We start from the raw sequence: 26,019 nt of genomic DNA on the forward strand, positions 1-26,019 counted from the left end.
ATATAATTTGAGGTATGTTGGAATGGAATATCGGTTTTTTTTTTTTTCATCGCTTTCTTGTACCCTCCTGCTATGTCTATTTTTGAATGCACTAATGGACTTGTTTGCGTGCGTGTTTGTTCATTATTGATTATTATTTACATTACTGTTTTCCTTGTTTTCATATAATTTGAGGTATGGTGCAATGGAATGTCGTTTTTTTTTCATCGCTTTCTTGTACCATCTTGCTATGTTTACTTTTGAATGCACTAATGGACTTGTTTGCGTGCGTGTTTGTTCATTATTGTTCATTATTTTCATTACTGTTTCCCTTGTTTTCATATAATTTGAGGTATGGTGGAATGTCTTTTTTTTCCATCGCTTTTTGTGCCTTTTTGCTATGTCTAATTTTGAACACACCGATGGGCTTGTTTGCGTGCGTGCTTGTTTGATTGCTTGTTTGTTTTCAGGTGCTGCCTATAGCGCCGATAGGCTCTCTTGGGGCGCCTCTTGGATGACCCCGGGCCGTTAGTGGCGGTGGCGAATTTTATTTATGGTGGTTGGCGTGATGCATGACTCTTGTTTGTTTCTGCATGCCGATTTCTAAAAGGACAATGGCGTTTTATTTATTTTTCCCGTTTTCAATCGTGTGAGTCAGTCAGTGGTTGCCTCAGCGTAAGTCTGTGTTTTTAAGATTATTATGTCTTTATTTTCTTTTTCGTTAATTCTTTGTATCGTTCATCCGTGTGAGTCAGTTATTCTATTTCTCCTCCCCCGTTTCGTAGATATACCTTTCCTCCTCCATCTCCTCTTCCTCTTTCTCACTCTTCCTCCTTTAACCGTTTCCCTCCACTTATCCTTTACTGCCTTCCCTCCTCTGCAGTCATCACCATCACTCTCCTTCTCCTCCTCCTCTTCCTCCCTTCCTCCCTCTTCACCATCACCCTCCCTATCTTTTGGTGACTGTGCATCCGTCAGGCGGCAGAGCAGGACGGACCGGTCGGACCCTTCCCTGCCTCGACCCGCTCGCAGGCACAGGTAACGAGAGGTAAACACGGAGACGCTCTGTGCCGAGTCTGTCCGTCCGATTTACGAGCCAAGGAACGACGAGGTAATGACTCCACGCCCGTTCAGGTGTTGATGACGTAGTGGTGGTGGTAGCGATGGTTGGGGAAGTGCATGTTGTTCGTGATGGTGGTGGTAGTGGTGTAGTTAGTGGTGTTCTTTGTGGTTGTGGTTGTGGTAGTGGAGGAGGGTAAATGTAGCGAATGAGTGTAGCAAAAATAAATAAAAGTTGTTTCATCAAGAACTTTACAGAGTTGATATATATAAAAAAATCAGAAGTAAATAATGAATGCTAATGGTGGTGGTGAAGGACAAACTAAGGGTAATGAAAATAACGAAGAAGAAGAAAGGATTATATGAATGAGGATATGATGATTATATAGAAGAAAAAGAAGAAATAGGAGGAGGAGGAGGAGGAGGAGGAGGAGGAGGAGGAGGAAGAAGGATAAGCATAAGACACTCATTGCACCAAAAACTACAAATTCTCGTAAAAAAAAAGGAAAAATAGATATACTGTCCCTGACTCTCTGCTCTCGATCATCCCTCAGGCAGGAAGGGATTGAGTCTGACGGTGACATACGGAGGCTGGGCGCCGTTCATCCGCCTAATGGCACGCGTTCTGCTGCGACAACAACAACAACACACACACACACACACACACACACACACACACACACACACACACACACACACACACACACACACACACACACACACACACACACACACACACACACACACACACACACACACACACACACACTCCCCACTCCCCCCACACAGCATCATCACCTCGTTTCGTGCTCTCCATGAAAATCTAATATCAACACGCTGTCAGAACCGAAACCAATTTTTCCTCCTATATATTGTCTTCTTTTATTCATTTATTTATTCATTAATGTTGTATTTATCTAAGTTATTTACATCTGCAAGTCTATTTATTATGATTATATCTGTACGTTTAGCGCAGATGCAAATAGCCACATGACGCTACATAATGATATAACGTTCTCTCGCTCTTCCTTTGTAATTCTATGCTTCACCTTTTCCACCCTATTACTGAAGCACGGTATCACACAAACATTTTTCTCCCATACACTGGAGGCACACAAAAAGGGAGAACAAGTATCGTTGGCTGGTATAAAAAAAAATAGTTATACCCGACAACACACGCGAATCCATCAATCACATGAGCTCCTTCAATACAATAATCCCTTCACCAACAACACCCAGGAAGACACAGGCATGCTTATAGACTCAGGCTTACTCACCTACTCAGGAACGTCGTGATGAGGAAATGTACTAAGAAGAGACACTCGGCAAAATGCATCACTTGTACAGGGAAACAGGCAACATACGATACGCACAACAGGAATACGGGGGTGATACAAAAGGGGTGTGGGGGAGACTGGACTAAAAGGATGGGGGGTGGGGGGGGGCTGTTGGTCTTACTGCAGGCAACACCGACGAAGATGAAGGAGGGGCATGTCACGTATATCAATCACGTAATTCGTATTGAAACTTGATGGGAGAAAAATAACACGCAAAATCAGTGGCTCTGGAAATCCATAAAAAAGGAACATCATTTAAAATATACATGCATACCCTTAAGTCATCTTTTCACCGTGCTGTTTATCGTCACGACATGCGAGATGCATTTTATGAAGGTAGATGTTCCCGTCGCCACATTAAACGTGATACTCTACCTTACTGTTTGATATAAGATGTCAAACCTTACCTCCTTCAACCACTGAAACAGATACGACAGACATTAGATACGTGGAAATGACGCTTTATGGAATACACGTGTTATGCATTAAACTCGGAAACCCTCGTTTTCTTGCATGCACAGTACGTTCACTGTCACTATTTCAAGGGGTAGTAGCGTGTGGGACGTAACTACAACACACCACTTGCTAGCTCTACCACAGTCACCAACCATCTCATGGATAATGGGCTATAATAGCTGTACTAGAATTAATGCGCGTGCTGTAATAATTTAAAGTAATAAATATCCTAGTTCTCTCTTACAATATGCATGCAAGTCGCTTCAATGCGTGCGTTGCAGCGACAGTTACCTAAGCTGTCTTTGGTTGTCCAAAAGCTGTGTCAGCCGTCCACGCTGGCAGGCTACATCTGCTGGGCAGCGCCAGAAAAATGTATAATTTATGCAGACGCTGACTGGCCGCTGTCCGTAATGTATTGAGCTGCCTGACATGTGAAGCAATCTAAAAAGGCTATACAATTCCTCTCCTTCTAGATTATGCATTTATACACAGGTAACTCCAATAATGAGACCAAACAATATACAGAGGGAGACCACCAGCCGTCCGGACGCCCTCGGGGTCAAGATCATAAAGAACCGCTGCCTCAGTCAAGCCAAAATTGAACTGAGGCCAACGCTGATGACACGGACGCACAGTAAAGCCCGTCGGCCTCTACGGAGACAAAGTTGAACAAGGTCTTTGGATACTCACGAGCTAAGCTTTTCCTGCGCAGCTTGGAGACGCGGCGGACGAGGGCGGGACCGGCGTTGGACAGCAGGCGGGAGAGTCTCCGCATGGTGGGGACCTTCTCCTTCTCCTCCTTCTCTTCCTCCGCCTCGCCTAGGGGAGATATATAACGTCTCAGAATAGGAGGAGACTGAGGCCAATGATGAATATTATTTCCAGGTGCTATTATTATTGACAGGCATGATAATGTTCAAAATATGTGAAAATAAAACCATTAGAAAGAAAAATGACCAGATAATATAAAAACATTACTACATTACAACTCTTACAACTACTATACTACTGCAACTTCTACTGCTACTACTACTACATCCCCCAAGACGGCCTCCCACTCACCCTCCTTAGGCATGTGGATGGGCGGGTGGACTGAGCTGCGCCGCCTGTTCTTGGTGCCCCGCCGTGAGTCCCGCCTCGAGACACGGCGGGAGAGCTGCCTCCTGGGGCCGCCCGCCACGCTGTTGCGCCTTCCTCTCGTGGGGCCCGACATGGAGCCCCCGGCAGCGCCCCCACGACTCCGCTGCCTCACCAACAAGGGGATGCCGCTGCAGGGAAGACAAGGGAAACGTGGTAAGATGCAAGAACGAGGGACTTGAAATGAGTGATGAACATTATACGGATGAAGGGAGTGAGGGAATGAAATTGAGAGATGAACAGTATACGGGTGAAGGATATGAAGGGGATGAAAAGAGTTAGGGATTGAAAATGAGCGATGAAGAGTATAGGGATGAAGGGAAAGGCATGGCATGAAAATAATGAGAAAAAATGTGATGAATAGTGAACGGAAGAAATGAAAGGCATGTGATATTGAGGGGGGAAATGTTAGCAGAACACACACAACTTAATGACCAAAGGAAATTCTTCGATTACGTGAAGGGAATCAGCATAACAAAGGCCAAAGACGATCAAGCAGATGAGAACCCTTAAAGTATGAAAGTATATGGTGAAGTAAACCTCTGCTAAGCTTTTTGCCCTCTGATTAATGACACGGTTCGACGGCCAAGATTTCCACACAAGGGTTATTATTATTATTTTTTTTTTCTGTTTTCGTTTTTGAGTGCATGTGTTTTTGTCCTTTTTTATTTTGTGTTTGGAAGTGAATTGTCGATGACCGTGATTTTGTTTATATATATGATGCTGTTGTTGTTGTTGCTAGTAAATTAAATGTGCATGTTTTTTTTAATCTCTCTCTCTCTCTCTCTCTCTCTCTCTCTCTCTCTCTCTCTCTCTCTCTCCTTACCCAGAAGCAGCGATTTTCTTTCCGAAGCGTTTCAGTATTTCCTTGAAGCTTCGAACCGCCCGAGTCAGACCAGAACTCGCTCTGTCTCTCGCTCCCGCTCCTCCTTCTCTTCCTCCTTCTCCTCCTCCTCCTACCGCCCCAACACCAGCCTTCAACTCTCCCTCCACTTCTCGATCACTATTTGCAAGAGAAAAGTTCCACTCACGAGTTGGGTATAGTTTCTCCTGCAAACGAAGCGGGTGGAGACGAACTTGGAGTAATGTCGTTCAGGCGATCTGTCATGAGTGTGTCCGTCTGTCTAGAAACTACTTGACCTGTTTATGAACCTACCTGCTCCAAACCCTGTCTTTATATATTTATTTAGTCATCTATATTTCCCTTTGCTTTGTGAGAGGCAGATAGGCTGGTATATCTACTTATCTATCCTATTCATCCACCTTCCATAGTATCTGTATATGTTTGTTTTTCTGTCTTTTTTACAGCAAAGGATGTTAAGGGACAAAAAAAAGAGGAAACAAGGAAGCCCACGAGCGCTGCTTTGTGTGTGTAGTGAAGCAATTCCAAAACAAAGAATCAGAAACATTTGAATTCGTATCTATCTTTGTTTATACGTCTTTATTTAGAGGTACAATTCTATATATCTACCCATTTATATATCTATCTTTTTTTTTTTACAACAGAGGCAGCTCAAGGGCACAAAAAAAGAAAACAATAATAAAAAAAAAGCCCGCTATTCGCTGCTCCCAAAAAAAGATTTAAAAGAGGTGGCCGAAAGAAAGATCAATTTCGGGAGGAGAGGTGTCCTGATACCCTCCTCTTGAAAGAGTTCAAGTCGTAGGCAGGAGGAAATACAGATGAAGGAAGATTGTTCCAGAGTTTACCAGCGTGAGGGATGAAAGAGTGAAGATGCTGGTTAACTCTTGCTTAAGGGGTTTGGACAGTGTAGGGATGAGCATGAGTAGAAAGTCGTGTGCAGCGGGGCCGCGGGAGGGGGGGAGGCATGCAGTTAGCAAGTTCAGAAGAGCAATCATCGTGGAAATATCGATAGAAAATGGAAAGAGAGGAAACATCGCGGCGGAATTTAAGAGGTAGAAGGCTATCAGTAGGAGGAGGAGAGCTGATGAGACGAAGAGCCTTAGACTCCACTCTGTCCAGAAGAGCTGTGTGAGTGGAGCCCCCCCACACGTGAGATGCATACTCCATACGAGGGCGGACAAGGCCCCTGTATATGGATAGCAACTGCGCGGGGGAGAAGAACTGGCGGAGACGATACAGAACACACAACCTCGAGGAAGCCGATTTAGCAAGAGTGGAGATATGAAGTTTCCAGTTGAGATTTTGAGTTAAGGATAGACCGAGGATGTTTAGTGTTGAAGAAGGTGACAGCTGAATGTTGTCGAAGAATAGGGGATAGGTGTTTGGAAGATTGTGTCGAGTTGATAGGTGGGGAAATTGAGTTTTTGAGGTATTGAAGGACACAAGGTCTCTTCTGCCCCAATCGGAAATTATAGCAAGGTCTGAGGTTAAGCGTTCTGCAGCCTCCAGTCTGGAGTCGTGTACTTCCTGTTGTGATGGTCTTCTATTGAAAGAAGTTGAATAATGCAGAGTGGAGTCGTCGGCGTATGAGTGGACAGGACAGTTTGTTATGGAAAGAAGATCATTGATGAATAACAGGAAGAGAGTGGGTGATAGGACAGAGCCCTGTGGAACGCCACTGTTGATAGGTTTAGGGGAAGAGCAGTGACCGTCTGCCACCGCAGAGATAGAACGGCCGGAAAGGAAACTGGAGATAAAGGAACAGAGAGAGGGATAGAATCCGAAAGAGGGCAGTTTAGAAAGCAAAGACTGGTGCCAGACTCTATCGAAGGCTTTCGATATGTCTAGCGCAACAGAGAAAGTTTCACCGAAATGGCTAAGAGAGGATGACCAAGAGTTAGTTAAGAGAGCAAGAAGATCGTCAGTTGAACGCCCCTTGCGGAATCCATACTGGCGATCAGATAGAAGGTTAGAAGTGGAAAGGTGCTTTTGAATCTTCCGGTTAAGGATTGATTCAAAAGCTTTAGATAGACAAGAAAGTAAAGCTATAGAACGGTAGTTTGAAGGATTGGAACGGTCACCCTTCTTAGGCACAGGCTGTACAAAGGCATACTTCCAGCAGGAAGGAAAGATAGATGTTGATGGGCAGAGATGAAAGAGTTTGACCAGGCAGGGTGTCAGCACAGAAGTACAGTTTTTAAGGACAATAGGAGGCACTCCATCAGGTCCATAAGCCTTCTGAGAGTTGAGGCTAGAGAGGGCATAGAAAACATCATTTGGAAGAATCTTAATAACAGGCATAAAGGAGTCAGAGGGGGGATGAGTAGGAGGAATATGCCCAGAATCGTCCAGGGTGGAGTGCTTACAGAAAGTTTGAGCGAAGAGTTCAGCCTTAGAGACAGATGAGACGGCAGTGCTGCCGTCAGGGTTAAGGAGAGGAGGGAAAGAGGAAGAAGTGAAATTGGAAGAGATATTTTTTGCTAGATGCCAGAAGTCACGGGAAGAATTAGAAGAAGCAAGGTGTTGACATTTTCTATTAATAAAATAAATTTTGGTAAGTCGGAGAATAGATTTGGCACGATTCCGGGCTGAAATGTAAAGGTCAAAGTTAGTGGGAGTTCGAAGGCTCTGGAACCTTTTGTGAGCTGCCTCTCTATCTTTAATAGCACGAGAACAAGCGTGATTAAACCAAGGCTTTTTAGCATGAGGAATAGAGAAAGTACGTTGAATGTATGCCTCCATTCCAGAGACAATCACCTCTGTGATGCGCTGAGCACACACAGAGGGGTCTCTCTCCTGGAAGCAGTAATCATTCCACGGGAAATCGGAAAAGTACATCCTCAGGTCGTCCCACCGAGCTGAAGCAAAATGCCAGAAGCATCGCCTCTTCGGCGGGTCCAGAGAATGTATAGGAGCGATAGGACAGGAAACAGAAATAAGGTTATGATCGGAGGAGCCCATCTAGTTATCTCTACCTATCTTCTATCTATTTATCTATAAATCTATCTATTTATTTACCTCAACCAATCTATCATATATATATATATATATATATATATATATATATATATATATATATATATATATATATATATATATCTATATATATATATATATATATATATATATATATATATAGATATATATATATATATATATATATATATATATATATATATATATATATATATATATATTTACGTTTAACAATGTATCTATCTACGTGTTAATATATTTCTTCATCCACCCGTCAGCACCAGCATTGTTCGATTTATCTTCATCAATCTATCCAACCATTCCCTTCGCTGACCCTGCTCCTCACGCATAGGATCGATGGTTATCTAAGAACTAATCCATTATAGAATGTTTCTATGAACATAAATCATAACTTTTTCCCTAGTACTCTAGCGAGACTGGTGGGGGTGGGGGTGGCCACGCTGGTAAGTCGACACTAGTTTATTTGCTTCATGGACCGCCAACGGCCCGCACGTCGAGGCCCGCCGTTCGGATGTACCGCGAGCGTTGGCTGCCTGGCTGGGGAGGAAGCAACCCTCCCTGAATCGGAAGGTGTTCCAGCTATTCCAGCCAATGCTGACGAACGCTTAGTTAATAACTCATAAGTAGTCGAGGGGAGCGAAGCCATGTAGTGGATGGGAGCTGGGACGAAGGGGGCGAATCACCTGTAGTAAGTGTGGTTAGGTTGGATTTATGCTAACTTACTACGAGGAGGGCCTTGCCACCTCCTGACTCCTCCTCCCCTACGGAAATGCTTCGCCCCCTCGGCCATCCATGAGTTACTCAGTAAGCGTGAGTCAGCAGTGGCTGGAATAGCTGGAAAGTTCAAATCCTTGGAGGGAGTGCCGGTGTACTCCCAGCCAGCCAGCTCCACTCCCGAGCCGTGAGCCTGCACGTAGTGTGCGTGCCTGCGGCGCTCCATGGAACGGAGTGTCTACCTCACTGGTACGGGTGCAAGGGAAAGGAAGTTCAATATTTGCATCAATGATTCACAAGCCGGAGGTGAGCGTCGATGCTCACCTGCAAAAGGCCACAGCTTCCCGGTGACCTTTGAGAGAGTAGCACAGGCAGTGTGATTGTGTCATGGGTGGGGATGGGGGTTAGGTGCAAGGGGTGGCGGTGAAGGGCAAGGGGACGTGAGAGAAGAATGCTATGCCAAGGCAAGGGAAGGGCTGCGCTATACGAGCCAGTAATGTAAATCTGCGTGTCTCATTATCCCTCCGCTGCTGTTTCTTAATATCTCACGGATCATATTTCCTACTGTCTTGACGGTGGTCCTCGAGTTTTCTATTTTATTTCACTCTTCCAAATTCACTGACTTCACTTTAGACTGCATTCTCTGTTCCTTTCTACGTCGTGCATTATATCATGTGTCTCCTGCGGCCACACTGCTCCCCCTACGGCGCCGCCCTTCCTGACGGCCGCGGGCGAGAATAACGAGGAGCAGCGTGACATTTCGGAGCATCACCATCTCTCAAGGTTTTCCAGAAATATCAATACCATTTAACCGGAAGTGTGCTCGATGTTAACTGGTTGAAGCAAACGCTGACGTCATTCTTAGGTTCTGAAGGTCTAGAGCGACGAGACACAGACACACGGACACTCGGCGAGACAAATGGCAATGCTCAAAGATCGATGATCATGTGCGAGTGGAATTCTCTTAAGTCAAAATCGATAGTGATGCACCGGTAAGTAAATAATTGTTTCTAGCGAAGAAGTCACATTATAGAAATCACTTGTGTGTGTTTATATTTTTTTTTCACTGAGTTCGTTGTCGGTCATTTCACATCACAGCACAGGTGTGTCCACAGATACGAAGCAGCTGTTCCTTGACGGGCACCAGGTCGCAGGGGGAAGCGTGACTCACGAAATGGTGGGGCGGTGGGGAGGAGACGGTGAGGTGGGGGTAGGGTTGGGGATCTACAGGAAGGACGTGTCTGAAGGTTGGAACGACTGCAGGGGAGGAAGAGGAGTATGGGGACACATGGTGGTGATCGGAAGAGGCGGCAAAACTGGGGAAGACTGGGGATATGTCTGCGGGGTGGAGTGTAAAGGGCGGGGGCTGGGTGGAGGGATGGAAGAGACTGAAAGTGGAGGGAGGACCGAGTGAGGTGGATTGGGAGGCGGGGTAGAAGGGCGGTGGGGGGGGGTGAGACACAGGGGAGGAAGCTTGGGACCGAGTTGGCGTAGATATTTGTATTGTCGGAGAGATAGTGAGGCCTATGGAGTAGGCGGAGTGAATGGACGGGGAGGAGAGGGTCGCGTGGAGGCGTCGGCTTGGGGTGGTGCCGGGGGGAATGGGCGGGGGTGTTTGGGTATGACTGTGACTTGGAGGTGACAGACTGTGGGGGCTTGTCACCAATAGCTGGGGAGATTGGGTCGTCGTGGGAGGTTTGAAGGAGTGTGAGTGGGGGTGGGGGTGGAGGGGATGGGGCAAGAGAGTGTGCGAGGCTCTTCGGGACTGAGACATGGGTGAGGGCGAAGGCTGAGGAGGTCGGGGAGGATAAGGAAGAGGAAGCGGCGTGAGGAGGCGAGTGGTCAACGAAAGGCATCGGCTAACACTGCCGCTGACGCCGCCGCCTTACCTCACCTCGTCAATGACATTTTACCTGGAATTCGGGAGTGAGCGAGGACACACACACACACACACACACACACACACACACACACACACACACACACACACACACACACACACATACACACACACACACGCGAGCTAATATATATAAAGAAGAAAAGAAGTGCACAGAATTAATGAAAAGCAAACTCACACGCATAAGAACACAGTATTCTTGATTCTAACATTGCTCAGCCGTGCAAAATAAAAGTATGTGGGTGCTAAAGATAAGTCAAAATGCTTGATGTCTGTATTTCCTTCCAATTTGTGGAGCTGCGCCACTATGGTGTGTGTATTACGACGAGTCTTGTAGGACGCATGAGGCACAAACCCCAATGTTACGTCACCCGTGGAGGAAAGGGCACACCAGCCTCCCTCCTTCCACTCTCTCTCCCCTTCAGCTCCTCCATCTACGAAAGAATGACACGCCCTGTTTTCATTTTTCTCATTCTCCCCTTCTCATTTTTAGGAAAAAATCGTATGTCTCTCTGCTTGCATTCTCTCTCTCTCTCTCCTATGGTCTGAACGTCTATGTAAATCTATGTAAATGTTTCTTCCTGCTTCTCTTTGCCTCATCCAGGAAATGATAAAGGCTTTTCTTCTCCCATCCTCCTCACCAAACACGGCGCAAGTTTATGAAATTTAGATGCAGATTTCTTTTTCATCTTCCCTGCTTCATTCTGAGGGAAAGACAAAAGGGCTCACGCAGACAGAGGAAAGAGTATTTTCCCTTTTAACTTCACCCACCAAAGAAATTAAAAGTTCATGTTGTATAAATGATTATTCCTTTTTTCTCCTGCTTTCTGGATGTCTCAGTGGGGATAACAAGGGTCAAGCTTGTTCCTTTAATTATTCTTAACAGGGGAAGAGGAGAATACTTTGTTCCTTATTTTATGTCTCTCCCACCAAGCACATTATAAGGTTGATTAGGTATGCAGGCCTCTCCTTTTCTTCCAAGCATCCCCAACGTCTCGCACATTATAAGGTTGATTAGGTATGCAGGCCTCTCCTTTTCTTCCAAGCATCCCCAACGTCTCCTGATCGATACATTCCTCTCCCTGCAGTCTTATCGGAGGAGAGCGAAGTAAGTCTTATTCCTTCCTTCCCATCATTCCAGATAAACGTTCGTGAGACACAAACTTCCTCCTCTTCTTCTTTGCTTTCTTTATGTCTCAGAGGGGAATGTAGGGGGTAAGCTCATTCTCCCCGCAGCTCAAGGTGTGGGTAGCGAGAGAGAGGACAAGCTCTTCATCAGCTGATCAATGGCATGGGAGACACACTGACTATCCCTGTCCGTGATGCCTGGCCCGGACTGATATAGTATGGCTTGAAGCGGTTTAATACGACCCTGGGGGAGTTAATATAGCCCGGACGGAGTTAAAATGGCCCGAGCGAAGTTAATATGGCCCGGACAGAGTTAATATGGCCCGGACAGAGTTAATATGCCCCGGACGGAGTTAGTATGGGCCAGGTGGAGTTAATATGGCCTCGATGGAGTTAATATGGCCCGGACGGAGTTAATATGGCCCGGACGGAGTTAATCGACCGCCCTCTGTCATGATTCCCGTCAAGCGCATTCCGTCATTCAGCAGTGGCAATTAAAGGCAACCACCGAGGCAGGAATGTCTATGTAGGTAAACCCGTTTGTATTAGTTACTCCTGCCACAGAAAACGAGTGACAATATTGGCCCGAAGAAAATGGTTACGAGACGGGTCAACTATACTATTTTTTGAGTTGTTGCGTATACAAGATTTAAAGGGATGGACCAACTATTTTAGTTTGCTGGGATGGCTATACAATGATATATGTAGATCTGTGGTAGTAATACACCCGGTTCTATTCAATAAGCAGCCTTAGCAGTGGTAGGATATTTTATATTCGAAAATGTTTCATCCACTCAATTGAAAGCAATACCATCTCGCTTCCGCGGATGGTAGGTAGGTCAGCAGTATCTCCTTGCAACTGTTCTTGAGTGTTTGCTAAGAGAGGAACGGGACTGATGTGGGAGGAATAATATGCTATTGCAAACATTCACGCCGCCATAAAAGGAATGCAAGATATGGGTGATACCAAAAATATCAATGACTAACCAAAATGGATTACTATTGGTGAGAGGAGGGCATGTAGGGAGAGCTAAAGGGCGTTGCTGAGCAACCTCTACGGGCGAGGCCTTCCGCGCTGATCCATAGGTCTGGTTCAGGTCTGAGCACCGGCCTCAGGAATTCAAGCGGCCTGAGCTACTTTCAATTTTCGAGCATCCGGCCTTTCAGGACAGGCGCTGGGTAGTATCGACTGATAAAAAAAATCAATAATATTAAATAAAAACTGCTGAATAGGTAAATCATTCTTTGCTTCATTAGGCATGACTGATGAAGCACAGGATCCATGAACATGTCACAGAGGAAAGGACAGGTCTGTGGCATGAGCAACACGTGATATTGGTCTCGAAAAAAATGGAGTAAAAGACACACAGACACGCACGGCGAAAGTGTACAAATGATGGCAAAAACATGAGACAAATCTCTGCTGAATCAGAAAAGATCCTAACAATTTTACCCTGAAAATCGAAAACTATGACATTCTGAATCACTTATAGCTACACCGCACTCACAAAACAATCCCCGCACACCTGTCTTATCGATTCACCTTTCGTCAGTATACATTAATGATTCATCTGCTTGCCACGGCCTTCGTTACACAGCCCGGGGATAATAGCTTTTTCTTCTCCTTCATTCTTTTTTATGTACTTGGGATATGCTAAATTATGCACGCACCAGCCACGAATATACCTGACCTAGTGCCGATGAGGGAATGCTACACCTGGAAGAACACCTGGAGATACACCTGAATAGTGGGAGGGCGTAGTAAAGAGATGAGAGAGAAGGTGTAAGGAGACGAGGTGAGTCATGAGTGTCGAGGAATGAGACGAAAGAAGGAAGAAAAGAAAAAACAAAAAAAAGAGGAAGGAAGAAAGATAGACAGAGTGAATGAAAAAAAAGGAAAAGAGAAAAAAGAAAAGGATAGGGAAAAGAGGGAAGGGGTGTAACAGTGAAGGAAGGAAAAGGATAAGAAATAAAAGGATAAAAAGAAAGAAGGATATTTAAAAGAGGGAAGAGATGTAAGAGTGAAGGAAATAAAATAAAACGAATACAGAAAGAAAAGAAGGAAGGGAAGGAAAAATAAAAGGAAAGATAAAGGAAGAAAACAGTAAAAATCGAAGGAATAAGATTAAAACAGATGAATGGAGGTAATGAGAGAAAGAAGATATGAAGGAATGAAAGAATAAAGGATCGAGTAGAGGTATGAGTGGAATGGAATGTGGAGTGAAAGTGAGAGTGAAGTGGAAGGAAAAGTAAGAACACTGCAGAGCGTGTCTGGTTTCTACCTGTTCGATGCTTCGTAAAACGCCAAATTTATGATCGAACCCAGTGTGTGTGTGTGTGTGTGTGTGTGTGTGTGTGTGTGTGTGTGTGTGTGTGTGTGTGTGTGTGTGTGTGTGTGTGTGTGTGTGTGTGTGTGTGTGAGGAATGCAGTCAGTAAGATAATGAAAAGTGACACGAGAGAGTAGAGAAAAAATATTGACAGACCGATAAACAGAAATTGGAAAAGGAACCAAATAACACACACACACACACACACACACACACACACACACACACACACACACACACACACACACACACACACACACACAACCCCCCTCCCCCCTCGTCACATATACAAACACACACACACACACACACACACACACACACACACACACACACACACAGGCAGGCAAACAGATTAACCAAATGAGACGGGCAGATTTAGCGAATGACACACAGAGATAGACAGATACAGATAGATACAGACAGACAGATAGACGGACGGAAAGATAAACAGCTGAGCAAACAAAACATTATTCTCGAAAAGTCTGCCACGAAGTCAGTTCTGGGAAATTCTATAAAAGTTAAATGAAGCTCGTAATTATTTTCCATGAAGCGGAAACTACGTCCATGTTTTTTTTTTCTTTTCGTTCCCCTTTTTCCTTCTTTTGCACCATCTCTTCCAATGTGCTGGGAATGCCACTCTTCCTCCTTTTTCATCTCCCTTTCTTTTTTTTATGTCTCTTTTTTTCCTTATTCTTTCAACTTTATCTTTTATTCCTTATTGTCTTCCATTCCTCAAATTTACCCTCCATCATCCATTTCTTACCTTCCTTGTATCCTCCTATTTCTACCTGCCTTTCCCTCCCATAAAATCGCTTGTTTAGTCTTATTTAGTCCCCCTTACCTTCCTTCTCACTCCCTTTTATTGCCACCCTCTCCCTTCCTCCCTCTCTACTCATTAATTCCCTCATTCAGTTCCTCGTTCATCCACTCACATTCTGGCACTCTCTCGCTCCCACTTCCTCATTGACGCGGCTCAGTGTGGCTTTGGGTGTGGCGGAAGGCCGTGTGTGGAGTCATGTGGACGTGACGAGGCGGCCAAACACCTGAGAGGATCCAGGCAAACAGAAAGAGCCGAAGTTGGGAATACCTCCGCGGTTTTGAGCTTTTCCCTTCGCGTCGTAAATGAAATAAGGAATAATACTGGACAGCTTTGCAACAGGGAGCGGCAGTGTTTGGAAATGTTTACCTTGTCAGCGAGGTAACAAGAACGTAACTATTCATAGATAAAGCATTTAGTATCATTACCACTGAAATCACAACAACAAAATGAATATTAAACTTCCTGTCACATGTTTCAGGTGATAAATATTTGTTGGGATTATGAATCAGCCAGGACAAAGAAACGTCACTGGCGGAGGCAAAAAATGATGAGTGACAGTAAATGATGGAGATATGAATTCCCTGTCATGTATTATCACGGTTTCCTAAGTGACTGACACACATTCTGCACCTGTGTTGCAATAGTGCTTAACAGATTTACGATTTCCAACATTATAAGTGGATCAAATCAGCTCGGCCGTGCAGACCGATACTCACTATCACTTCAATATCTGGCTGCCGACAATAAACCACTTCTAACAGCGCCCGAAGAGACATGTAAATAAACGCATCATATAATTTGAAAGTACACACAATAAAGTAGTACATCTTAGTGATCTTAACAAGGCAGCACGACGCTCTTAACTTGTAATGATTTTTCTTTTTCAAATTCAAAGTTGCATCTCTGTCCCGACCACCACAACGGATTCGTAGCCATTCATGATGCACGCGTTGTCTGACTCATTAACTACGTGCTGCGAAAGTCACGACAATAAAATAAAAAAATAAAAAAAACAGCTCGTCCCCTTGTTTGTTGAAGGGACGCCTCGATGAAAAAAATAAAGTTAGGAAAGAATCTCGATGAAACTTTGTAGATTACAATTCCTCGGGCCAGGGAACAATCTATTTGTCTGATCAATGAATGTTTTACTGTAATGAGAAGTGAGCGAGTTAAAAATCTGTGTTGAAAAGATGAGAGCAAATGAGCAAATAGGATGAATGTCAAGTACCCAAACGTTATGTACTTTTCCCATCTCCTTCAGGGGCCCAGCACACTCGGAACCCACTCCATACTTAATTCATCAACAGTCCTATCCACTTTCATTATTTTCCTTACTCGACTTCTCTTCACAAATTTGTTTAATATTTCGCGGAGTTTTATCGATCGCCACCATGTCTCCCTTCCCACAACAATACTCAGGAGATCCCGTGCGGCGTATTTCGTCCTCGGCAGCGTATTTCTAAAGTGTATATGCGTGACTGGCACCCTCCGGAGCCGCTGAGCGCGCACTGAAGTAGCTCACAAACTAACCACGTAAGTATCTTCTAATTATTTTTAGTGTATTTCCCGGCAAAATGTGTCTCCAACTATCATACTTTATCTTATCCAAACCTAACCTAACTTATCCTGACCCAGTCAAACCTTACCCAACCAAACCTAACCTAACCTAACTCGACCCAACCTAACCTAAAGTAACCTGACTCAACCTAACCTGACCTAACTTAACCTGACCCAACCTAACCTAACCTAGCTCGACCCAACCTAATCTAATGTAACCTGACCCAATTTAACCTGAATCAACCTAACCTGACCCAACCTAACCTAACCTAAACTAATCTAACCAAAATCAGGCCGGACGCTGGATATTGCTACAGTTCAGAAATATTACGACCCGACCAAGGGGAAGCGTCACTAGGGTGCTGTTGCTTCGGTGTGGAGGTCCGAGATACTACTATAGACTTCCTTGGTTTCTTGGTAATGACTGCTGCTGGTGTGCGTTGGGGCCCTGACGTCTGTGCTGGGCTTATTGTTGAAGTGAGTGATTGCATGAATGAATAAATGAATGGGTAAAGGGGTGCTTGCCTGATTTAATGAATGAATGAATGAATCACTCACTCACTCACTCACTCACTCACTCACTCACACACACACACACACACACACACACACACACACACACACACACACACACACACACACACACACACACACACACACACACACACACACACACACACACACACACACACACACGAGGTCAGGGATGGTCAGAAATGTAAAAATATCCATCCATGTTGAGTAATAAAAAAAAGATATGTGCCTGTATATATTTTCCCGATCGAAGAAATAAGTTGAAGAATATAAACATTGTCTATCATGCTTCTTGGTCACGTGTTCTGATTCTGCTAAATGTGAATAATAAAACCGGGTCATTCACGAATTTATAGCTCCCAAAGTTTTCAATTACATATAGAGACGATGAATAATAGATAGACGATAAAAAAGTTTTTTTTTTTTTTACAGCAGAGGAGACAGTGCAAGGGCGTAAAAAAAAGAAAACAATAATGAAAAAAAAAAGCCTGCTACTTACTGGTCCTAAACAGAGTAAAGAGGAGTGGCCAAAAAGAGAAATCAATTTTGGGAGGAGAGGCGTCCTGATATGGCTTCCAAAAGTGCTCAAGTATATAAATTGACGAAATAGATAAACAATGAATAATAGATAACCAGCCGCATCCCTTGAGCTCTCTGGTATTCAACTTATGACTCGCTTGAACCTGAGCACACAGTTTACTTTCCTTTATTGTTGTGCGTTCACCGTGATCACGCAGTCCTCCACTTATCGTAAAGCGGTTGGTGTTCGTGCTTTTCGTAGTAAAGACCGTGGCTGGCCTCCACCTCCGCCTTATCAAACATTCACTTCTTATTTCTCTCCAATCAAGAAGCATATGCACTCACTTCTCTCTCGCCGAAGCTTTCCGATAGTGCAGAATGTTAGTCGGAGTAAAGTCGTAGAATAGCCGTTGTGTATTCGTGGTATAGACGGAGTATGGTCGTAGTATGGTCGTAGAATAGTCGTAGTATCGTCGGAGTATAATCATGGTTAGTCAGGGTATTTTTCCATGAGCTTCAGCAGTTTTGTTAGCGCTAAATATTTTTTTTATTTTTTATTTCAAGACTGTCAATTTAGATACGTACATTTCTATGGCTTCAGGAGGTTACGAGACCAATAAAGGTTATCTCCCAGACACAATCCACCACATCTCTTCCCTTTCTTTTAACTTTTTTTCCCGCATCCACTTAACTCTCTTCCTCCCCCAGTGCCTTTTGATGTGCTGTTCCTCTTGTCTTCCTTTGAGAACCTAAATTGGATATTCTTTACTTCGTTTCCCGTCAATGCGATACGGTTTTGGAAGTTTCTGGCTGCGTGGTTTTGCCCTCATTCAGATGTCCACTTTGTGCTGCCGAGGTTCCCCTTTGATTGTATATAGCACTCCCACGCCAGCACATTACACGCCCCCACACGCTCGCCCACCGCCACTACACGTATAACAAGGCACCGTCCCATTGCCCATTCACGATACACGCCTTTGCTCTCTCCGCCGCGCACAACCATATGAAACACCTCCCAGGCCCACCACCGCATCACTGGTTTTACCGTTGATGTTCCTCTACGTTACGGTGTGGAATATTTTGACCAACACCACATTAATTTTACCACTTCAACCTTGTATGACGATGTAAATGTATAGAAAATAATAACAACACTCCGAGACCTGTATACTGTCACGGCTTTTAGTCTTCAATTTGGACATTGCTGGAGCTGGAGGGCCAAGGCGAGACTGTACCTTCTGTCCGGGACACTCAAATCGGTTTTCTTAGACGTTCTCGACTCACATCAATAATTTCAAACGACCAAAAGAGAGGTTAAATACGTTCTCATGAGCATATTTTTACGTTCATGGTATAAAAGCCTTGCCAAACTACCACCAGGGTCAGAAAACTACCCCTGGAAAGGCTCACAACCCCTACGAAAGACTTATCAAATGTGTGTGTGCTTGAGCGACGAAATGTTTAAGAATGTGGCCCTCAATATCGCAGAGGCAGGAATCGTTGAAACACGGCCCAACGTAAACCCTAACTGACCCCTCGGTACCTCCTGTCGAAGCCGTTATTTAGGTGAGGAATCGCATCCGGGAAACTCTCACAATATTGTATGGCCGCGATATTTCCTCTGACATCATGCGAGCTTATGAATGTTCCAAGCCGCTGCCGTCACCCAAGAAACGACCGCTCAGTTCAACGCCCACCTAGCGACGGTCTGTCTCTGTGTCTCCTTCCAAGAACACGAACGCGGCGACACCATGCACTTCGAGGTCAAGACACGTGCATCTCCTACCTCTTGACAGCTTTTGCCCATGTTAATTTTCGGGTTTAGACAGAATGGAAATAACGAAAGAAGCTCATTTCTACAGCACACGGCCTTTCCTGTTATTTTTTACGGCAAGGGAGGCAGCTCAAGGGCAAAAACAAAAACAGCAACAAACAAGGCCTCTGCATGCTGCTCCAACAAAAGAAAAAGGAACGAGAGCCCAGAAAATTGGGTCGCTGTTTGAGGGGTTGTGACTTAAGTCCAAAAGCCCTTCCTAACCTTACGAACCGGCACTGGGATTGGAACCTAAACTTAATAGCCTAACCTAAAGCTTGCAAACTAACTACGTAATCCTCCTCTAATTATTTTTAGTGTATTTCCTTCAAAATGTATCTAATCCAAACCTAGCCTTGGACTCCTCTCCTTCCCTATCTCTCTTCCCGCCACCCCCCTCCCATGGCCCCCTCTAATTTCCTCTCCTTTCACCCCTCTCCCTTGGTCCCCTTTCCCTCCCGCTTCCTTCCCTCCACCTAACCTAACTTAAACCGGACCGGGCGGGGCGCTCAGCACTACTACGGCTTCGCTAGTGTACTGTTGCCTCGCCCTGGTCCTGGAGAAGAAGCAAACATATACTGGGGAAAAAAAAACCATCCTGGAAAATATATATATCCTACCAGTGCCACATCGACCCCTCGGCTGAAAATAAAACGGAACATGAAAGATAAAAAGAAAAGAGAGAGAGACTTCTGAAAACAATAACTCCTGAGGGAACGCAACGCTAGGTATTTTCTCTCCTCCATCTTATATCAGCAGAGTCATACGTCGAAACCCCTCGCCTTATGTTTTCCTATAATTAATTTCCCGGGAGCATTGTTTCCCGGAGCACAATGACACAATGATCACATTTTCCTTTCGTCCCCAAAGACCACGCACGACAAGACTCTTGGGGGAGAGGGGAGGGTGAGAGAGGGAACAAAGGGGAGGGAACCAAGAGAGGGGGGAGGTGGAGAGGCTGGCGTGAAGGGGAAGAGGAGGGAGAGGGAAGAAAGCAAGGGCGGAGGGAAGGAAGAGGGAAGGAAAGGGGACCAAGGGAGGGGGGGTGAGAGGAAAGGAAATTAGAGGGAGCCATGGGAGGGGGGTGGCGGGAAGGGAGATAGGGAAGGAGAGGAGTGCAAGGGAAGGGGTGGCAGGATGGGAGATAGGGAAGGAGAGGGGATCAAGGGAGGGGAGCAGCGAGAAGATAGGGAGGGAAAGGGGAGAAAGGGAGGGGGCAGGCGAGCAGGGGAAGAGGGAGGGAGAAGGAAACAAGAAATAAAAAAAGGGCGGAGGGGAGAGAGAGGGAAAGGAGAAGGGACGAAGGGGGAGCGGCAGGAGCAGGGGTGGTGTGGTGGTGACTGGTAAACAGGTTAGTGCCACGTGTCTGAGTACTCTATGGCATGCAGTCGTGCAGAATAACCATCTTATGAATGTTCTGACAGGTTCGATAATCTGGTAAGTCTGTTTCCATTTCCTATCCTCTAAGAACTAAGGAAATGATGGATAAGAAACGGAAAAGTATGAATGGGTAAATACATAAAACAAAACAAAAAGAGATCGATAAGAAATGGAAAAGTATGAATAGGTAAAGACATAAAATAAAACAAAAAGGAATGGATAAGAAATGGAAAACTACGAGCATACCTGAAAAAGAGATGAAAAAGAAATGAAAAACTGTGTAACATAGAGATGAAAAAGAAATGGAAAAATATGCATAAAAAAGAGATGAAAAGTAAATGGAAAAGTATGCGTAAAGAATAAGTTAAACACAAACGGAAGAAGGGTGTTAAAATATCATAATAATAATCAGCGGTTATTAACATAAATAAACCAGTATACAAATCTAGAACCAATTATAATAACGTGGACTTCATATCTGGGTGCACGGTGTAAACAGAATAACCAGCGAGCCCTTGACGCTAAACTTGCGAGATAAGGAAAACAAAAACACTACTCGGCCAGGTCACGTCGCCCCATCAGAGAGGTCGGAGCGATGAAAAATGTAGCGGGACGGGAAACACTACTACACCAAACGGCCGTCTTCGCTGAACCAGAAAAACAAATTGTCAGAAATAGGAGGATAGACGCCTGATAAAAGCAGAAATAAGTGTAATATAGCGTAGCGTAAGAAAAAAATTAGCGTTATGACAGTATACATTCGTGAGTCAACAAGGGTATATTTATTTACACAAAGAAATAGACAGGTATATATGAAAGGAATGGTTACATTGATCATCCTTTTCTCTCTCTCTCTCTCTCTCTCTCTCTCTCTCTCTCTCTCTCTCTCTCTCTCTGTCCCCCCTGCGGTCAAGGTCTTCCTCCCCTCCAACATATAACAGATAACGGCCATTCCCGGTGTCTCGTGCGCTGGCCTGAACATTGCCAAAGAAACTCTGCCACCAGAAGCCCAGATGCACCCCCTCTTCCCCTCCTTCTCATCCCCACCTCCTTTACTGCCGGGGAAGGGGTGAATGGGGAAGGTATGAGATGCTACATTGAAAGGGAGATGGGGTGCGTGGGGTATGGGGTGGCAGGTGGAGGAAGAGGAGGAGGGGTTGAGATGGATTGAGACCGAGTGGAGTGCGGCTTGGTTTGACCGGAATATTTACTCTTTCCCCTGTTCGCGTATAATATTTATCAGAGGAGGAACGGAAAGGGAACCGGAATCAGACAGGGAAGCGGAATAAAAACGGGGAATGAAGAGAGAGAGAGAGAGAGAGAGAGAGAGAGAGAGAGAGAGAGAGAGAGAGAGAGAGAGAGAGAGAGAGAGAGAGAGAGAGAGAGAGAGAGAGAGAGAGAGAGAGAGAGAGAGAGAGAGAGAGAGAGAGAGAGAGAGAGAGAGAGAGAGAGAGAGAGAGAGAGAGAGAGAGAGAGAGAGAGAGAGAGAGAGAGAGAGAAAGAGGAGGAGGAGATAAGAAAATAAAAATAACTGCAGAGATTCGTCATAATAACAACAGCAGCAGCAGCATCAACGACAACAACAGTCCTCAACCACCACTGCAAACTACAACCAACTACCAAAACTCCACGGAGATCACACACCACTTTTCATTACTCTCACCACAATCACCACCTTTATTACACAACCTTCACCACCACTGCAATCACACGACCACTACATACACATACCCCAGGAATGACCAACACGCCAACCACCACCCACCACCACAGTCGCACCAGAATCACCACCACCACCACCACCCCTGCGACATGTACAAGGGTGAGGTGTTCTGGGTGTTAATTAATTTGTTTGCACAGGTAAGTGGAGGAGGAGCGAGAACTTTGAACAACTCGAGAGACTAAGACGTGAGGGTGAAGCGGCGAGAGGCATCCGGGAGGCGACGACTTGGTCCTCGCGAAGTTGTGAAGCCTCGTGGGGGAAGAAGATCAGGAGGAGAAAAACACGGAGGAAGGATGAGAAGGATAAGGAAGAGAAGGAGAAGGGGGAGGATAATCAGGAGAAAGGGGTTGAAGGAAGAGGAGGAGGAGGAGGAAAAGAAGGAGGAAGGAGAAGAAAAAGGAGTAGGAAGAGAGCAAGAAGAGATGAACAGAAAGAGGAGGACGAGGAGGAGGGAAACAAGGAGAATGAAGAAGCACAGAGGGAAAAGGAGCAGGAGGAGAAAAAAACAAGAAGGAAGGAGAAGGTGAAAGAGGAGGAGAAGAAGGAGGAAGAGGGAAAGGATCAGGAGATGCAATAGGAAACAGGGGAAAAGGGAAAGGAGCAGAAAGGAGGGAGGAGGAGGAGGAAGAGGGAATATGGAACAGGGAAGAAAGGGAAAAGATGAGCAGAAAGAGGAAGCGGAGGAGGAAGAGGTAGAGGATGAGAAGGTACAGGAATAGGGGACAGAAAAAAAAGGGTAGAAGAAGCAACAGGAGGCAATGGATGAGGAGGCAGAGAAATAAAGAGCACAGGAAAAAAAAGAGTAAAAAGATAACTACTAGAGAGGTTACGTGCACAAAAAAGCCCGACAATGAGATAAAAAAGCGAAAATTAGAGGATTGCAGGAAGCGAAAGAGGCCGAGAACCCCTCAACAAGGGAATAAAGGAGAAACTGCGATAATTACGAGGGGTCAAGAGTGCGTCGGGGGGCTAAGCGAAGGATGAACGGGCGTAAGATGGCCGGGAATGTGGAGTTAGTGGGATGAAAGAGCGAGGGTCGGAGAAATGAAACAAGAGCCAACGCCAAGAAGCGACGTGAGGAAATGGAGAGAGATTAAACACACTCATGCCGGGGAAGGAAAGCGAGACCGAAGGGAAGGGAGAATGAGAACCGCCATAACGATAAGGAATAAGAAAAGCTCAACAGGGTGGGCAAAAGGGTTAAGTAAGGATTTGTCAAGAAACGAGGCTAAATATAGGTTAGACGGATCAGAGAGGAGCAAGGAGAGGGAAGACTTAGAAGAGGGGAAAAAATGAAAATAAAAAAAAAGTTTGGCTCCCTCGGATTGTGGGCAGGGAATTAGTGGAGGAAGAAAGTTTAGAAAAGTTCTTGATTGGAAGAGAGACGCCCTTTGTAGGGACAATGAACCAGGCGGAGGAGGAGAGAAACGGCGAATGGGAAGCAAGAGGAACGCTTGCTAAAGAGGGGGAAGGAGGAAGTAAAAAGAGGAGCATAACAAAATAAGCGAAATGAGGAAGGCAAAAGGACGAGGAGGTAGAGGGATAGGGATCATAAAGAAAAGGATATGAAGAGCAGATAGAGTAGGAGAAGGAGGAAGAGGCAAAGGATAAGGAGGCAGAGAAATAGGAAACAGAGAAAAAAAGGAAGAAAGGAAGAGTAAAAAGGTAACTGCCAGAGAGGTTATATGCAGAAAAAAAAAGAACGGCAGGAAGAAAAACGTGCTCCTGAAGAGTGCTAACTAACTAATGAGGAGCATACATTTGGGGGCGCATCACCTCTCTCACTCGCCGCCTATACTCCCGACGGTTCTCCCAAGTCACCACCCACGCAGCTGACCTATCCATCTGAAGTGCTTCTCGGCAGGATCGATCGACTTGCGAGGAACTGAAGTATCTCATAAAAAATAATTGGCAGGGTAGTTATACATAGACAGATAGACGCACAGACCCAGAAAATATAGGTGGACAGAAAAGATCTCATGACAGGTAAAGAAGACATACAGACAGACAAACAGACACACAGACCAAGAGAAGTATAAGATGACAAGTAGATTGCTGGATACCTAACTTTGGCCTCCTCCACTCGCAGGACAAATACTGATTCAGAGTAGACCGATGGGTAGCAAGGCAGGTGACGTTGCTGTGTATGGTGAGAACAGGTGGTGGCTTGTGTGGCATAAGTGGTGGTGATGATGGTGGTGATTGTGTAACCAGGGCAGGTGATAGTGATGTGTGTGCGTGTGTACGGGGGAGGGAGGGTGCTGGTGTGAGCGACGGGGCCAGCTGATTGATGGTATGGGTAACAAGAACAGAATAATCATGATAAATAACTCCAGCAAACGACGTCAAGAAATGTTACCAGCAGTCGTTACCAGAGCCATGAAAATAGTTACTACCACCACCGCTACCACCACCTTGCCATCCACACCACTACAACCACCACCACTACCATCGCTGCGACCCTTGCCATCCACACCGCTACAACCACCACCGCCACCATCGCCACTTTCACTGCCACAGCCATTACCGTTTTCTTTACCTTCGCCACAAAAGTGTATTGACATATTGACTTCAAATAATGCCTCAATAATCGATGAAAAAAAAGTTTATGATGAACGATCTATCACACGAAATTTAAAGGCTGAACCGATTATTGTTTTTGCACGGTATTTTGTATGAAGAATAAAAATACGTATTGAAAGGAAGGTGAACTCAGGTGTGGTAGTATGATTGTTTAGAAAGAGCGACAGGTGCAACAGGTGGTTAGGTAAATGAATCACTTGTGTAAAAAGGTTAATTACAGTTATATAACAGACCGTATTTTATTATTTTATTATTTATGTTTTATTTCTCATCACGGATCAAGTAGTTTGGTTTGGCCGCTGGTTAAGTAAGGTTTAGATGGCAATTAATATGTTTGAGACAGGCGTAACGTTCCCTTATCAAGACCTATAAATAATGGCGAGGAACTGAAGTATCTCAAAAAAAAAATAATAATAATTGGTAGGGTAGAGAGAGAGACAGACACATAGACAGACAGACGCACAGACCCAGAAAATATGGGTGGACAAAAAAGATCTCATGAAAGGTGATTGGTAATGAAGAGAGATACAGACTGACAGACAGACACAAATACCATAAGATGACAGGTAGCTTGCCGGACAGCTAAGTTTTTATAGAGGTGCAAGAAGTATTTGGTAGAGTAGTGAGTAGTGAGATAGACAGACAAACAGATAGACAGGCAGACAGACACACAGACCAAGAGAAATATAAGATGACAGGTAGATTGCCCGATACCTAAGTTTTTCTACAGGTGCAAGAAGTTTTCGGAGCAGGACCCCAAGTTACGAGCAGCGGCAACAGAAATATGGCGGCGCTAAACAGAGGACGCACGTTACAAATTACAGGGCCGTGAAGGTCTTATCGGAGACGCTTTATTTTACGAACTCCTCGCTAATGTTTCGGCGGGACTGTCTTCTTGACTTAACTGATTATTTTGGCAACTCGTCATGGCCTGGTACCCTCCCTCTCCCTCTCCCTTCCTTTCCCTTAACCTTCCGACCCCTTGCGACCCCCCCCTGCCTCATGTCTATTCTACCTACCTACTTTTACCTTTGTGTTCTTACCCTCCTCCTCTCTCTGCAACTTCCTCTTCCTCTGCCTTCCTTACTTATATACTTTTACCTTTGTGTTCTTACCCTCCTCCTCTCTCTGCAACTTCCTCTTCCTCTGCCTTCCTTACTTGTATACTTTTACCTTTGTGTTCTTACCTA

At 45.0% G+C, this 26,019-nt stretch overlaps 1 protein-coding gene across 3 annotated transcripts in view; it reads right to left on the minus strand.

The window, feature by feature from the left end:
• Positions 1-3,040: 3,040 nt before the first annotated feature.
• LOC126996581 (uncharacterized) overlaps positions 3,041-26,019 on the minus strand; it is a 76,453-nt gene continuing 53,474 nt past the window's right edge. For 2 of the 3 annotated variants that reach the window (XM_050857177.1, XM_050857178.1), the window contains exons 3-4: positions 3,894-4,099; positions 3,041-3,650 (exon numbers count right to left, since the gene is read on the minus strand). In XM_050857177.1, the coding sequence (XP_050713134.1) occupies positions 3,415-3,650; positions 3,894-4,099 (442 nt within the window). In that variant the 3' untranslated portion in view covers positions 3,041-3,414. The remainder of the gene's footprint in view (positions 3,651-3,893; positions 4,100-26,019) is intronic. The other variant, XM_050857179.1, reaches the window with a different exon arrangement.

Source organism: Eriocheir sinensis, chromosome 10 (assembly GCF_024679095.1).
Source record: "Eriocheir sinensis breed Jianghai 21 chromosome 10, ASM2467909v1, whole genome shotgun sequence".
Lineage (NCBI taxonomy): Eukaryota > Metazoa > Arthropoda > Malacostraca > Decapoda > Varunidae > Eriocheir > Eriocheir sinensis.